Consider the following 16754-nt stretch of genomic DNA (forward strand, 5'->3'; position numbering starts at 1 on the left):
TTAGTATAGGTACCCTTTCTCCCCTCCAATCGCTTTGACGTTGTGTGTAGGCTTGTAGTAGTAGTTAGTGTAGTTTGTCTGTGGTACCCCTCCCCCCTTTTAGTCAGTCTAGTGTGGTGAGTTGGTTTGTTGTTAGTTTATAGGAAGAAAGCTTTTTTGTTTGTTCTCTCGCTTTCTTCTGTAAGCATGGCCGAAAAGCTTATCTTTAAGCGCTGTACAGAGTGTGGCCATAAGCTCTCCCCAGCGGATAGCCACACTCTGTGTTTATTGTGTTTAGGTGTGACCCACCTGAATGTTGATTGTTCAATTTGTGCAGGGTTCAACCCCTGACCCTTGAAGGACAGAAAGGCCAAGTTGACCCTCAAAGGGCTTATTCCTACCACTGATCCTCCTTCCTCAGCTTCAGTCACTTTGGCTGCCATGACTGCCTCTCCTGCTTCTCTCCCTCTGGCCTCCCCTCCCTCCCAGGCTGGGACTTCAACTCCCTCTTCTAAGCCTGTGGTAGTGGAGCAGAGGAGGGGTAGAGAGCAGGAGAGAGAGTCGAGGATGAAGGAGAAGAGGAAGAGGTCTCCGGTCCTCTCGTCACCAAGCAAGTCTGTTCGGATCCGTAACTCCCCTCCGGTCTCTGAGGTTCTCCCTGGAGCCGGAGGAAGCATGCCCAGTCTCCCTGGCCTCAGCTCCCCGACCGGCTAGGTCGGAGTCTGCGGCTTTGTCTCGGTCGACCTGTTCTCTCTCTGACATGGATCTGGATAAGATAATGAGGCGCTTTATCTGTACATAGATCCAGATGGGGGTCTTGCCAGCCCCCCCTCCCTCAGGAGGGGGGCAGCTTGCTTACTTTTTTCGGCTTCGGAGTTCTCGGATCTGAGGTTGGCCTTGCTCGGGGCTTCGGCGCTGATGGTCCTTGCGTCCTCATTGCCGACAGCTGCCTGGAGCATCTCAGATCTGACTAGTTTGGATCCAAGCCGCTTTCAGAGCCGGAGCCTGAGGGTCGAATCCGAGGGAGTGGAACCTTTACCATCGGCTCCAACGTTGTCGGTCTAGGTTCCGTCTCTCGGAGTTCCGGCCACTTTGGGTCTGGCTCAGATTCTCATATTGGACCCAGTGAGACCGGCCTCCTAATTGGCTTCATAGGAGGTTCGCTCTTCTTCGGCATTCAGTGTGGTAGAACGGGTCCTCTCCATCAGATCGAGGCTCCTGACTGCCTCTCAGGCTCCACCCAGACCCCATCGGCTCTGTCTACTGTCCCAGTCTTTTTATCAGAGGGACAGCGAGTGCCTGAAGGGCACAAGACTGTTCCCCCAGAGGAACAGATGGCTTGCGAGCACTCACCAGAGAGCCCCACGAGAGATGTGCCTCACAAGCATACGTCTAAGAGGATTCACTTGGGCTCCCCCGAGTCCCTAACCGAGGACACAGACTTAGATGAGGGGGAGGGCTCCCTAAGGTCACCTCCCGATGATGTCTCTTTTGGAGTCATCATGGAGATCCTGCACCAGCGGGGAGGTTCGTCTGCCCCCAACCCCTCGTCTGTTTCTGGAGGCCTTCGGCACGGGCCCGTGTACATCTTGGGTGTCCCCCCCCCCCCATGGATCCTTTAGTGGATTTGATCACCTCACGGGCGTGGAAGGAACCTGATACCGTGGAGCCGATCCCCAAGCACTTCAATAAGGTTTTGAGTCCCCCTATAGACAGGCCTTCCTGGAACAATGGCTCCCCAGTGGATGCCGTGGTGGTAGCAGCAGCCACAAAGAGGGAGGTATTTTAGGAAAGTTCCTCGGTCCACCCTCCTGACCGAGAGTCTCAGATGATGGACTGGCTAGGGAAGTGGATGTATGCTTCAGCTACCTTTTCAATAAGGGCGCTCAACTACTTGGCCCATGTCACGAGACTCCAACGCCATCTGGTGAAGGAGCTGGAGGAGTCTCCACCCAAGTCCATGTCGCAGGAGAACAAGGCTTCGTTCTTCCCGAAAATGGCCACTTTGAAAGCAGTATCGAATACGTCTCTGCGACTCCTCTCCCACACAACGGAAGGAGCGGCTAGGGCAGCTAGGTCCGGCGTGTCCATGAGGCGTAACGCCTGGCTCAGGTTGTGCCTATTTTCCGAACCCTTTAAGGCGTCCTTTGACAATGCCCCTTATGACGGCTTGACTCTGTTCGGTAAGACCATCAAGGAGACGCTAGTCCAGAGTGAGAAGGATGGGAAGACACTGTCTGCTGTCGGGATCCGCTTCTCTAACCCTCAAAGGTCCTTTTCCCGGAACCAGGGAGGGCAAAAGATGATGTGGTTCTGGAAGTCTCAGTATTCCCGGGACACTCAGGGCTCTTCTTCCGTCAAAGACAGAGGGGGACAGAATGGACGCCGGCCCAGAGGGCAAGGGGTCCATGAAACTTTGGGTCTCGAGAACCTTTCTCGAACAGACCCGAGCAGCAACTCTGCTCTTCTCTGGAGGCAGTCGGGGGATGATTGTCCTTGTACCCAGTGGCATGGGAGTCGATAACAGTGGCCCGCTGGGTGCTGCAAATCATATCCAGAGGATATTCTATCCCCTTTGTGGGTTCCCCCACACCTCCCAAACACCTCCCGGATTTTCCACCCACACAAAGGGAGGCAGAAGCACAGGAAATTTCCAAGCTGCTAGGAAAACGAGCCATCAAAACCGTCCCCCCAGATCAGTATGGATCGGGCTTCTACTCCAGGTTTTTTTTGGTGCCAAGGAAAACAGTGGACTTAGGGCCCATTCTGGATCTCTCTACTTTGAACCTGTCAGTGGCCAAAGAAAAGTTCCGGATGGTCACACTACAGTCTTTCATGCCATACCTGCTGGAGAGTGACTGGATGTGCTTGTTAGATCTCCAGGATGCTTACTATCACATAAAAATGCATAGAAGCTCCAGGAGGTTCCTCCGCTTCTGGCAAGGGGCCAATCATTACCATTTTCGAGCCCTACCCTTTGATCTCACCACTGCCCTCAGGGTGTTTTCCAAAGTGATGGTGGTAGTAGCGGCTTTCTTGAGGCTTCAGGGGATTCAGGTCTGTCCGTATATGGACGATTGGCTCCTCACTGCTCCCACCAGGCATCTCCTTTCCCAAGCCAGGGACTACTTTGACACTTGCCCTGAGTTTGGGTATCAGTCAACACATCCAAATCTCTACTAGAGCCTGTACATTGGTGCCAGGATAGACACTCCAGGGAAAAGAGTTCCTGACCTCTGAGAGAGTTCAGAACCTCAGGATGCATGTCTCCCTAATTTACCATTCTCCTCTCTCTACAGCGGAATCTGTTTTGAGGGCTCTAGGCTCGATGGCGGCAACCATAACTCTTCAATGTGCCCGACTACACATGCGGATTCTTCAATGGACTTTGGTGGTGTAGTGGTCCGTGTTGGATTTACCACTATCCTAGCCACCTACGTCAAGTGTGTCAGTCGTCCCTCATATGGTGGATGAGCTCTCCGGACATTTTGGGGGGACAGCACTTTGTTCCAGCCCCGGCACAAGCCACTGTGACCACGGATGCCTCCCAATTCAGTTGGGGGTGACATTATTCGGGCAGGACGGTCCAAGGCCTGTGGTCCCCCATAGAGACCAGTTTGCATATCAGTGTCCTAGAGATGAAGGTGGGCCTTCTAGCGTTCCAGGCCCTTCATGCCTTGCCTCCTCGGGACAATTGCTGTTCAGTCAGACATGTTGGGAGTCTGGTACATCAACAAACGGGGAGGGACCAGATCTTATCCCCTTTGTTACGAGACCATGAAAGTGTGGGAATGGGCAATCTCCACCAGTCGCTTTCTTATCGCAATGCACATTCTGTGACAGTCCAACATTCTAGAGGACAGGCTAAGTCAGACCATTCTGATGCCTTACGAGTGGTCTCTGAATCGGTCAGTAGTGGAACAGATCTTCAGCGAGTGGGGTCCACCTAGCTGCGATCTCTTCGCATCTCCTTCCAACGCGAAGTATAGCAGGTTTTTTGCTCTGAACCCCCTGCCAAGGGAGTCCCTCAGAGATGCTCTGCAGCTACTTGGGCCTCATCTCATATGTTTGTCTCCCATTATAAATTAGATTTGACATCTAGAAGGAGAGCATCCTTTGGCTTTGCGGTGCTCTGGAATATCCTTCCATGAGGACCACCCAGTAGTTTAGTAGCTGGGGACTCTGTCCCACAGGTTGAAGATCAAATGAAGTAAACTACTTCAGATAAAGAAGTTATGTACTCACCATAATATTCCTTCTTAGTAGTTTACTTCATTTGTCTTCAACCATCTCTCCCTCCTTCCCCTGGACCTTTGGCGCATGTTCAGCCTACGGCTGTAAGTATAGGTCACAAGTATGTTATCTGGTCGGGTTATAATTGTAAGTTCAGCAAACTCGATCTGGGGATGGAAGGCAAGGGAGGTCTTTTATGGGTAAAGGGAGGAGTCTTGCTTGTAATCTTTGCCGGCTCGGATCCGGTATGGATCCGTATTCCCACAGGTTGAAGACTAAGTACAACCACTCAGATGGAACATTATGGTGAGTACATAACTTTTTCTTTGCTTAGAAGAGGATGAGCTTGCTAGAATGGGGCCTTAATATTGATAATGTTATCAGAATAAAGAATGTGAACCAAATGAAACTTTGCAAGGATGATAATAGTGTTAAGTGGTTGTCGGCAGGGCGTAAACGTTGCAGTGGTAGTGTACATTGCAGAAAAAGAGCTGAGAGCAGGTAAAATAACATTATTCATGGAAGTTATAGCATTTCATTGAGGCTGTATGGTAATGGGTGTAGATTGAAATATTGTAATAAGAAAAATTCCTCTGTTGAGCCAAGGTATCATAGAAGACAGGTTGAGGGCAGATACTTAAAGAAATATGTGCATATATGTATGTCACTGATGTAAATAAGATGGAATGAAGTGGAATGTACATCATATTTTCAGTGAAGTGGTTCTTGGCAAAAAAGATAGATGTTGCATATCGAAAGAATATTCTAATATGTGAACTATGAACAAATTTGAGGCAGTGTCAGACTATGAACCTATACAAATTGTTCTGTTAGCAACTAAAAGTAATTTGTGATGAACAGTAGCATTTTCCAGTATTGTTTGTGAAAAGGAAGATGTTGAATGAGTTGGTGATTCTAACATTAGTGCTATTATTTCAGTCTAAGCTATAGAGATTAAGGATTGAAATATCTGTAAGTTTTAATTAAAAATTTCATGGTGAAAGCAAGTAAGATATGGAATAACTGCTCAATGAGTTATCTCTGCACTCATTCCATTGTATGCTGAAATACTAGTGTTTTTCATCTGTGGTACATTTGGTCAAATTGTGTAACAGTGAAATTCATATTGACCATTACATATTTCCTGGACTTTTCCCTTTTCTTCATGTTTGTGTGAACCTGGAGTTAGTATATTTAATTTCTGGGGGGGGGGGGGGGTGTGAGAGTACAGCCCCCCATGTAAAAGTTTTGTGCTTTCTTTTTGTAATTGGGACTATAACCTACTGGTGTACATTTGCATTACTTTATTCATTGATTTATAGTTGCGATTGTGAAGAAATTAGACACTCATCTGTGCTAGCATGCCTGGCTGAAGTTTTGCATATCATTTCAGATTGTTTTCTGTATTGTATGCCAGCATGACTAGCTGTGATATTATAAATAAGTTCTTACATGTTGATTTATGATTGGTTTGAACACAATGTTTTAAGTACTTGAATATTGTCCTTTTACATTTCTAACTGTGCATGTTTATGAAGAGAGGTTCTAAAGGCAAAATCTGATTCAGCTGATCTGCAGATGATGTCATTGGAATGTTGACAGTTGCTATGTGTTGCTGTCAGAAGCCGAAAGATGGGAAGGAACTTCTAGAAAACAGCTGCTGGTTGAATTTAAAAATGTGAAATGAAAATTAGAACTGGAACTGTTGACAGGCTAGTGTATAAAAGAGCCTCCTGAAGTCCGTAGTCAGTTGATCATTGATGTACTGTGTAGTGGATACCCAAAAAGAACTCGCCAAGAACTGTAAGCCTGCCTTTGCTCTGTTGTAGTAATTTAGTTTAGATCAAGGACAGTGTTCTTTCGTTAGTTAGGAAATTATAACTAATCAGTTAGATCAGTTAAGTTTTTCTGAATTTTGAATTTTTGTTCTACAGTATTGATTTCATTTTTTTGGTGATTGAGCTCTGTTGGTTTATTGGGAAGTACTGTTTTATATTTTTATCATTTTGCTCCATATTAAATATTTTTTATTAAATTGTGACTGGACAGTCAGTGTATTTTTTCTTTAGTGATTTGAGAGTGTTTTTACGTGGTAACTTCTCAGGCCACTCTGAAAGCCTTTCTGGTTAGGTCATTGTTACAATTTGTTTTAATATTTAATTTTCATAATTGGACACCCCTTTAGAAGGGCAGGAAGACCCACTGATTGGTGGCAGCATTACTGTGTTGTTTTGGGAAGTGACACAGCTGGAAATCTGTCAGGCTTTCCCAAAAGTGTTTGGATGTGTGACATTTAATTTATTTTAATGTGAATGTATCAGAGGTCTTAAACTGGGACACATTGCTCTGAAGTGTGTAATAAGGAGTTAAATTACAGGTGGACAGAAGTATACAGTCTAGTTCCAGATTATAGAGCGTGTTCCTGTTGTGCTTTTAGGGGGAAATTGTGACATGTTACTCCTGTTTAAATGAAAGTCTCACATTGGAGTCAGTAATGAGGACTGAAGCTCCTTAGTTACTGACCCAGGATAGTAAGGGGCGCCACATTATTTGGTGGCAGTCTGGTGGGATATTAACTGGATGTCACATTAATTGGTGGCAGTCTGGTGGGATATTATCTGGTCATCACAGCAATTAATGGTAATTACAGTTGAGTTTGTTAGATGGTTTTGTGTTTCAATCAAACTCAGCAGCTTTTTTTTTCATCATCAACTCAGGATAATCGTCACAGTAGGTATCTAGAAGGCTTTAAAAATAATGATTTACAAAAGCAAACGGTTGAGTGGAACACAATGGGTTGAAGAGCAGTCGAAAGAAGCTAGGATATCTGTGCAAGAGTACTTGGAAAATATGAATGAGCATAAAGCAATATAAATAAATAGAAAGCAGTGGTTTTAATCTGTTTTTGATGGTGATAATAGAGCAACCTAATTGTTGGCTCGATGTTCGTGGCATCAGAAGTTTGAAAAGATAACTAAAATCAGATAGAAGTGAACCCAGAATGTAATAGAGGTTGAGAGCAGCATACAGAAAATGGTAATGCTTTTGTGACATTTAGATCCTCAGTGATGAACAGAAGTAGAAAAAGGGGTGTTAACATGAAGAATAAAGAAAATTGAAATAGGAAGAAATCAGAACACAAAGAATTCTGATAGAATTGTTGAAAAAAGGAACAGGAGATGATAGAAGTCTGGGTAGTACTTTTTAAAAATTATATTTTGGTGGGGATGCACCCTTAAAGGAGAACCACACCCACAAACTGAAAAAGCACTTGTTTATTTCATCAACTCTTGATGTTTCCTACATTTTAATGCTGTTTTTGGACTATCTATATATTTTTAAAATACTTAATTGTAATTCCAAAGTCTGCCCAATGGAGTCTGACATCTTGATTTTTTTTTTTTTGTCTACCTCCAGGTGTCCCACAGTGCAGTGTTTGACTTTGAAATGTTACATCAAAGCCCCTAAGCTCCTGTCATTGCATTGACTTTACGTGTTTTCATACATACCATGCTTTCTTTTAGTCCGGTTTAATTATAATTTTTTTGCTTTTCAATGACTCCTTAAAAGACAAACTGTGATGATAACAAAGTAAAATATTGTCAGCACATGAACTTTGTCTCCTGCTCTGATCTAGCATGTCTGATCTCTGTCACAGCAGCAAACAGCTCACATTTGTACTTTGACAGGTACATGGGTGAGATGTTTAGGGTGGGGGAGATGAGTTTAAGGACTACAACTCAGGCATAACAAAATAATGAAAATTGGCCACTTTAGAAAGAAAACTAGTAACAGGCACTGAGAATACTGTTCTTTGTGATCATCCCTGTTTTTCTTAAGTAGTCCTTGAGAAGCAAGAAATGGTAATTTAAACCAGACTGACTTAAAGAAAGCAGAGTATATGTGAAAACATGTGTAAAGTCAATGCATTGACAGGAGTTTACGGACTATGATGTCATATTTTAAAGCCAAACACGGCGATGTGGGATACCTAGAGGTAGACAAAAAAATCAAGATGCTGGACCCCATGTGGGCAGACTCTGGAATTACATTTAAAAATGTAAAAATAAACTATGTAGAGTCCAAAAATGGTGTTTAAAATGTAAGAAACATGATGGAAGTAAGCATGTTTTTTTTTCAGTCTGTGGGTGTGGTTCTTTAAGGTGGAATGAAGCTGTAGTGATAGTTGCACCATGGGTAGGGGGATTCTTTTGATTCAGGGTTATACAGGTTCTGAATCATGACTACAAAGTGTCTATGATAATTCTGGCAAAAAGAATGGCAAAGATATTGCCAAGAATAATAGGCGTGTTATTAGTGTGGGTTTATAGAAGTTCGACAGACATTGGATGGGGAGTCTGTTCCACACCAACATTATCTTCTGTGAGATATACCTGTCCCTCCAAACCGTTCTGTTAATGTTTCAGAAGGGGTTCAGATCTTTTGACCGAGTATTTCTGATGCCATTCATCTTGGTAATGTGCAGTAAATCCATCAACAATGGGATTGAGGATGTCTTGTATACTAGACACAGGTCATCTCTTAGCAAGTCTGTACGATACAGAGTATAGTGACAGAGCTTTGAGTCAGTCCATGCGGGATGTGTTTAGGCCTTGTATCCTTTTAGTAAGGTATCTCTGTGGGCATTCCAGTTATTTCATGTCACTGGGCAAATGTATGCCAAAGGAGGCATTATATTCAGTGAGTGGCCTAATGGTTGAGTAAAGGAGGATGGTGACATTCCTATTTCCAGACATAATCTCTTTGTTTATAAGCTATATTAAATAGAAGCAGTCATTGAATCCCCAAAAGACTTAGCCATCTTACAAAAAGGATACACTAATGCATTTCTGGCATTTGGTTTCAGTCTATGATTTTGGCAGCAGTTATTTGAGACAAACCTTCCTGCAGGATGGCCAGGTCCTTTGGGGATTTGATGAGTGCTCCTAGTTTGCAAACTTAGTCAGCCACAGCCCTTTATTATTGGCTTTTACTTCAGAAAAGTGATTGCCAAACAGAAGTCCCAGCACAGAACCCTGGAGGACTCAACTGATGATTGATCTCTTTGTGAAGGTAACTTCCCCTATTTTGATTATCTGCGGCCTGTCCGGGAGACAGATGGCAGTCCATCGGTTGATGATGTGGTTTATTCAGCTTTTCTACTATGCCTGAGTGGGGAATTGTATCATAAGCTTTGGCAAGATCGAGGTATGTTGAATGTTCCATTTTTGCCTTCATCCATTGCATTGGTGACCTTTTCAAAAAATCCATCAGGTTGAGTAAGCATGACCTGACCTTGACAAATCCCAGCTAAGATGGGGCCAGTGTTTTGGAAATTCCTTATGCTCCGATTGATTAAGTCCATGATAAGTCTTTCCATGGCTTTGCATATGAGGCTGGTCAGACTTATGGGGTGTGTAATTGCCTGGATCTGTGGAAGATCCTACCTTATGCAGAGGAGTGACTGTAGCTGTTATCCATTCACTTGGTACAAAACCTGCATGGAGGCTGAGATTAAGCAGTGATAAGGGTGTGGCTAAATTGTACTTCATGCTGTTTAAGATGCATCCAGGGATATTGCCAGGACTCATTGATGCAGTACTTTTAACTTTTGATAGCACTTTAGAACTTGGTCTTGTGTGATAGGTGGAGTTGAGCCATTTTCAGGTGTATCTTGATGGATGGACAGAGACGAGAGAGGGGTCAAGTTAGAGCTAAATTTATCTTCAGCCTCAGAGTAGTAAAATAATTCAATGTAGGTAGGTTATTCAGATTAACGTTGCAGTATATTAACATTTGTACTGTATAAATTGCACAGCATTGTTTGCAGGTGTACAGAATCTCAAAGCGTTTATTCGTATTTGTTTAAAAGGTAGTTTGCACAAAAAGCCCTACCTCCTCCTTTTGATATACCAACTACAAGCCTCCATAGTACTAGGAAAATAAGTTATGTTTTCGATTTCTAACAGGTTTGAAGTAGTGGTCTTCAGAAGACCAGACTTTGAGATTTTTTCTGATTACCTATTGTTACTCAAGGGTATAACATGCATATGGGACTTGTGTCCATGATATTTGCTCATAATTGAATAATTTTCGAGAGGTAATTATGAGGTCATGTAATAATTTCTGCTTTTTTAGTGTTTGTCTTAAGCTTGGAGTAATGAAAACTTTTACTTCCTGTTCAGGAACACCATTTGCAGCGAGCAATCTCAGCACAGCAGGTTTACAGAGAAAAGAAGGAGAACATGGTTATTCCAGTCCCTGAAGCTGAGAGCAATGTCACATACTATAGTCGACTCTACAAAGGAGAGTTTAAACAACCTAAACAGTTCATTCACATTCAACGTAAGTTGATTTTCTTTCCCTTTACTTTTTTTTAGCTGTTGAAGTTTGGGCTAAGACTGACTGAATCATTTAGCTTTCACTTATGCTTTGAATTTTTAGTTGGTTTTGTGGTCTTGTGTCTGATAAGTGTTCCTATTAAAATTCTGCTGTAAAATATGTGCATTTTGTTCATATTTAAAAAAAGCAGCATTAGAGAAATGCATAGAAAGTACTGTCAATTTTGAATCGCATTGTATCTCACTTATGTGATTGTAGAAAACAAGTGTCGTGGTTGAGTATACAGAGTTGCTGGGTAACCACATCAGCATTTTTTGTTACCCACACTGTCCATTATTTTGCAGAGAGGTTGATTGGTAGATAGTCAAGTAAACAGAAAACCAGACAGGTTGATTTATTAGCTTATACAGGTAAACAGATAGGTAGATAAATAATTTTGCATGTAAGAGGGGGCTGCCGAACCCCTTAACCCCCTGCAACTAATTTTTTTTTTTATAATTTTTAGAATGGAAGGATGAGGGAACCTGAGCCACTTTACAAACATTGTTGACTTTAGAAAAGAAAAGAAAAAATGGCAAGTGCCATGGCTGCTGACGAATCCAAAGAACGTATACTGTAGTCACTTGGTCAGGCTCCCAAGGCTGCCAGAATTACCCAGCTGTGCCAAATTGTGCTGCCCATGTAATGTTTTGACAGATATGGAGAGAAAGAGACTACCAAGGTCCACTTTTTTTTTCTTTTAATTATTAAGACGTCCTTTCATTCAAATGTTGCAGTGGGATTCCCTGGCTTGGGTAGCCTGACGTCTGGCCAGTATACAAAAGCCTACTGTAGCTTTAAGGTACACTGTATGTCACACACATGCTCCTGGTGTAGTGCAGGGCATAAAGGTGACATCTGGAGTACCATTCTCAGAACTTCTTTGCCACCAGTCCGAACACATCTCTCGGTTGTGGGTCTGAATGCCTTATTCTTTGCTGTTGTTCCAAACACATCTCTTGAATGTCAGTCTGAATGCCTACATCCTGTTTGCTGTTTTCTGAGCTGTTGCAGATAAATGCCCTATTGGGGTTTTGTTTTTTTTCTTGTCTTTTGGTTGCTTCTGGGGGGTTCATGCCATTCAGGAAAGGTAAATGCCAGTGCGGGAGAGAGATTCCTCATAAAGACTGCCACAAACAGTGTTTATTCTTCCTGGGCACCTCTGACGACCATAAGTCTTGCTCCATTTGTCAGGGTTTCATACTGAAGACTTTGCATAGTAGGCTTCCTTTCCTAGCATTCTACCTGGAGAATCAGCAACTTAAGCGTTTTGCTTAGGATACTATGGAAGGCACTTCCTGCACTGAGGGTCAGCCACCAGGGAAGAGTAAGGTTAAGAAACCAAGACCGGAATCTTCTGCTGTCCACTGTCTGCCAGACATTTCTCCCAAGGTGAGTTAGAACCCGGCTGTGTTGTCAGATTCCTTTGCAGTGACTGGGTTAGAGGCTGGCTGGAATCCAGCTTTCAGCAGTTCTGATGAGGCTTTGCAGACGTCCATTTATGACTGTCAGGGGGAACCACAGTTTATTTTCGAGGGGCCTAGGAGTGTTCCTCGGATTTTAGCTAGGAAAGATGTCCCTACTACTGTTACTGAATGCTGTCCTAGCTCAGAACCATCTAAGTTTTACAGGCAAGATGTCCCGTTAAAGAAAAAGCAGAAAACTAAACCTGTTTCCCCTACCCCTAGGGATCCACAGAGTGAGTTGCAGGCCTTTACTCAGGGTTTGTTTAATGTATTGATGGCAATGAAACCTTCTCAGGGGGTTTCTGTTCCAGCTGATGTAATGGCGTCAGATGCATGTTTTATACCCCTGACGACCTGATGTCATGGAAGAAGGGACAGCAACCGACGCAGGACCCAAGACTTTGTTAATCAGGCCAACTGAGGGCAACCTGCCAGCAGATTACCCAGATGTAATGACTGCACCTGTGAATACACTTGAACATCTACATTTATGGTAAGTGTACACAACTGTACTTTCTCTACTGCACTTGAGGCCCAGGATACAGGATTCCTCTGAGGAGGACTTAGATTCCAATGAGGAATCCCGTGATTACTTTTCCCAAATTCCATCTCCTTTGGACAATGGGACAGAGGAAGAGGAATCTACCAGTCCTGATACTCCCTTTGAAGAAATTTCTTTTGGGGACACTATCTCCAGGATGATGGAGTTTTTTTAATGGGATTGTGCTCAGCTGTCTGAAATTCATAAGAGGTACTATGAATTGCTGCAGATGTAGCCTCTGAAACCCTCTGCTATTCACTCTGTTTTACCTATTTTGTTGGATGCATTTCCCAATGCCTCTAAATGTCCTGATTCTCTGCTCCTGCTCCCAAGAAGCTTGATAGGATTTATAGGGTGCCTGAGGACTCTAATATTATAGTTATGATGCATTTGATGCTTCTTCTGGGATTGCTGCTTTTGGGTCAATGATGAGGAGGTATTTTTGGCTTTGGCCAAGTTGATGGATGGCCCTTCTTGATAATAAATACTTGTTTGGGCAGGCTGCTGGTGGTTTGTTTTAAGTTCCTTTAGGATAAGGGGAAGGCTTTACAGGAACTCAAGTATGTATTTGTCCTGTTCCTAAATTTCAGAGAAACCTACCCCAATAAGACAGACTTTGTTCGCAGGCAATCTTGCCCTCCTACTAAGGGCAAAACGAGTGGCAAACGGGCACCACCTGCTAAGGCTTCTCAGACTTCAGGGACTCAGAAAACTTCCTTTCTAGATAAACCAGGTGCTGTCTGACTATCTATCTCTTCCCAGCCACGTTCCTCTTTCTCTTCACCTTTTTCTCTCTCTCTCTTCCTGTGTGGCTACTGATTACTGAGGATTCTTAGATTCTGTCAGTTATTTGCCAGAGGTATTTCATGGTGTGGAAATCCCATCCTCCTTTTAATGGCATTCTTCAGCCTTCTCGAGAAAAACTCCCTTTTTTCCCCAGAAGTGCTTTGAGACCTTTTGACTTTGGTTACTACTCAAGAGGTGCCTGTGTCCCAAAGGAGGAGAGGGTTTTACTCCAGGATGTTTCTAGTACCTAGAAAAGAGGGTACTTGAAGGCCTGTTCTAGATCTCATAGGTTCATAGATTGATACTAGGCTATCTGCCCTAGGGCATTTACAAGCCTAGCCAGAGTGTATTTGGCTTTCGCCACCTTTCTTAGATTAGTTGACTGTGCCTCTGTATAGTAGGTCACAGAAGATAGCCCATTTAAGGTTAGTTTACTGTGCCTCTGTCTAGCAGTGACACAGAAAGAGATCCCAGGGGTAAATTTACGATCTCCCATCCAAACGTCAAGATTCTTCTTGAAGAGGGTCATTGAGGGACTCTGTCCAACATGGATTGGGAGTTTGTTCCAGAGTGAGGGGAGCCTCTGGGATATGAATCTGTCCCTCCAGCATGTTCTATTTATTTCTGTGCTGAGGTTTAAGTCACTGGAGCGTGCAGTTCTCATGGATTTGGATTTCTTGAGGTGGAGCATGTCCATTAATTCTTGGTTGCACATGGCTTTATACGTCAGGCACAGATCGCCTCTGAGTAGGCGGTAAGCAACTGAGTAGAGATGGAGTTTCTTTAGCCTAACTGCATAGGGCATCTGTTTGAGTTCTTTGATCCTCGTGGTGAGGTACTTTTGGGGTCTTACTAGTTGTAGCAGGTGTCTGGTAAGGTACATCCCAAATGGGGCATTGTATTCAGTTATGGGCCTGATGACTGATGAGTAGAGGGGCACAGTGACCTCTCTTGATCTAGATGTGAACCCCTTCGTGATAAGGTGGGCTATATAGAATGTCTTTCTAACCACTTTGGCAATGTGATTGTCAAAGGAGAGATTGCAATCTACTTGGGTCCTCAAATCCCTAATTACTTTTTCCGTACTTGGATTGCCACCTATGTGGTAATTTGTGGGCACTTTGTTTTTCCCAAAGGGGATGACTATGCACTTTTTGGCATTTAGCTTGAGACCATGGCTCTGGCACCAGTTATCCGTCTCTGTGAGACCTTTTTGGAGGATGCTTGTGTCAGCCGGCAAGTCGATTATGGCCCCCAGTTTGCAGTCATCTGCAAACTTTATCAGACATAGTCCTCCTGTGTTAGCCTGTACCTCAGAGAAATATATACCGAACAAGAGAGGTCCCAGGACTGAGCCTTGTGGGACGCCACTTGTAACTGGTTTAGAGTCTGACATGGCACCTGCAATTCTGACCATGTGGGTTCTATTCCTAAGCCAGTTTGCAACCCATCTTGTGACATAGGGGTTGATATTTAAGCTGGTGAGCTTATTTATGATGCCCAAGTGGGGTATTGTGTCGAAGGCTTTTGCAAGGTCAAGGTAGGCTATGTGGACTACCTTCCCTTCGTCTATGGCCTTGGTGACTGTTTCAAAGAAATTGACCAGGTTCAAGAGGCATGATCTGCCCTTAAGAAAGCCGAATTGGGTAGGATCCAGTGTTTGGAGGTTCCCAATGTCTTTGTTGGAGTTCCTTGATTATACGCTCCATAGCTTTGCAGACCCAGGCTAGTTAGGATTATAGGGCGATGGTTTCCGGGGTCCGTTGTGGCACCACCTTTATGGAGTGGGACCACTGTTGCTGTACGCCATTCTTTGGGTACATATCCTGTTGTAAGGCTGAGACTGAACAGTGATTTTAAGTGAGGGTTCAGTTCTTCTTGGAGCTCATGTAAAACGCAGCCCGGGACACCGTCCGGTCCCATTGATGCTGTGTTTTTTGCTTTGGAGAGGGCAGCTCTCACCTGTGCATCTGTGATGTCAGGGAAGCTACACTCTTTTGGGATAGTCATTTGCTCATTTGGGACAAGTTTGCACTGAACCTGTCTGCCAGGATGTTGGCAATGTCTGTGGGTTCAGTGTATTTTTTGTCATTTTGCACTAACTCAGAGCATATCTGGGAGTTTCTACCCAGGTTTCTGACATAACTAAAGAAAGCCTTGTGATTATCTTTAGCGTCTTGTGCAATTTTTCTTTCGAAGCTAGCCTTAGATGATTTTATGAGGGATCGTAGTTTCTTGCTAGTACTAATCAGAGTTGCCTTCCCTTTCAGGGATTTTGCTCTATCATGTAGTAGCTTCCTCCTTCTGTTGTACAGCTTATTTATGGCTGGGGTCCACCAGACAGGTCTCCTGCCTTTGGAGGAGTGTCTCTTGGTTTTATTTGGGATAGCACGATCCGTGCATTCCTGTAGGTATCCATAGAATGTGTTTGTAAAGGATTCTGTGGTTTGGGCCGAATTTTCCACTGGCCCTGGGGCTTTGAAGGATTCCACCTCGGTTTTGAGAAGTGGGAAGTTTGCTTTTGAGAAGTTTTTGACAGTGGTTTCCTTTGCTGGGGGTGGATCGGGATATGGATGTCCATAGTGATTAATTTATGGTCAGATCTTACCAATGAGGAGTATACCTCTGGTATGGAACATAGAGTCCCCATGTTGGTGATGATCAGGTCCAATATGTTTTCCCCTCTTGTGGGAGTGGTGACCAGTTGTTCCATAGCATTTGAGTTTATAAATTCTAGGAACCGTTGGGCTAGGGTGTTGGGGCTTGAGTAGTGCTCCCAGTCTATGTTTGGGTAGTTAGTCATCCAATATAATGGTGTTTGGAGAGACCTTCATATTCTTTAGTGTCTTCAGGAAAGCTGAGTGGGGTTCCTGAGTTTGGGAGGGTGGTCTGTAGCAGGCTACAAACTGGAAGGCAGTTTTGCCCACTGTTAGTTGCACATGGATGGTCTCAGATGCTTCGTGCAGTGCCACTAGACTGGAGGTATGGGTATCTTTGAATACGGATACTCCCCCTCCTCTTGTGGTTCGGTCTGAGTTTTGGGGCCGAAAAGCATGGTATGAGGTATAGCCTGGTAGTGCTGGGGTGCTCTCGGGAGCCTTGAACCAGGTTTCTGTTACTGCACAGATATCGATATTCTCCATACTGAGGAGAGCCTCGAGTGCATGCATCTTGAGGTTTAGACTTCTGGCGTTGAGCAGCATTACCCTTAGTTTCTTTTTCCTTGTGTTGTCTAAGGAGGTGGGTTTGTCTTTTGAGCCTTGCCTAAAAAAGGCACTATGGGGGTGGCAAGAGCCTTGGCCAGTATTCGAAAACCCAGGGGTGACAGGTGCAAGCCGTCCCTAGCGAAGCAATGTGGCTCGTCAAGC

General features: G+C 44.1%; 1 protein-coding gene across 1 annotated transcript in view; it reads left to right on the forward strand.

Annotated features, from left to right (window-relative positions):
- Window positions 1–16754, forward strand: part of EPC2 (enhancer of polycomb homolog 2) — a 3037718-nt gene that overhangs the window by 410698 nt on the left and 2610266 nt on the right. The window contains exon 2 of the mRNA XM_044074869.1: window positions 10398–10557. Coding sequence (XP_043930804.1) covers window positions 10398–10557 — 160 coding nt within the window. The remainder of the gene's footprint in view (window positions 1–10397; window positions 10558–16754) is intronic.

Source organism: Protopterus annectens, chromosome 6.part0, assembly GCF_019279795.1.
Source record: "Protopterus annectens isolate FY-2018-M chromosome 6.part0, PAN1.0, whole genome shotgun sequence".
In the NCBI taxonomy this organism is placed as follows: Eukaryota; Metazoa; Chordata; order Ceratodontiformes; family Protopteridae; genus Protopterus; species Protopterus annectens.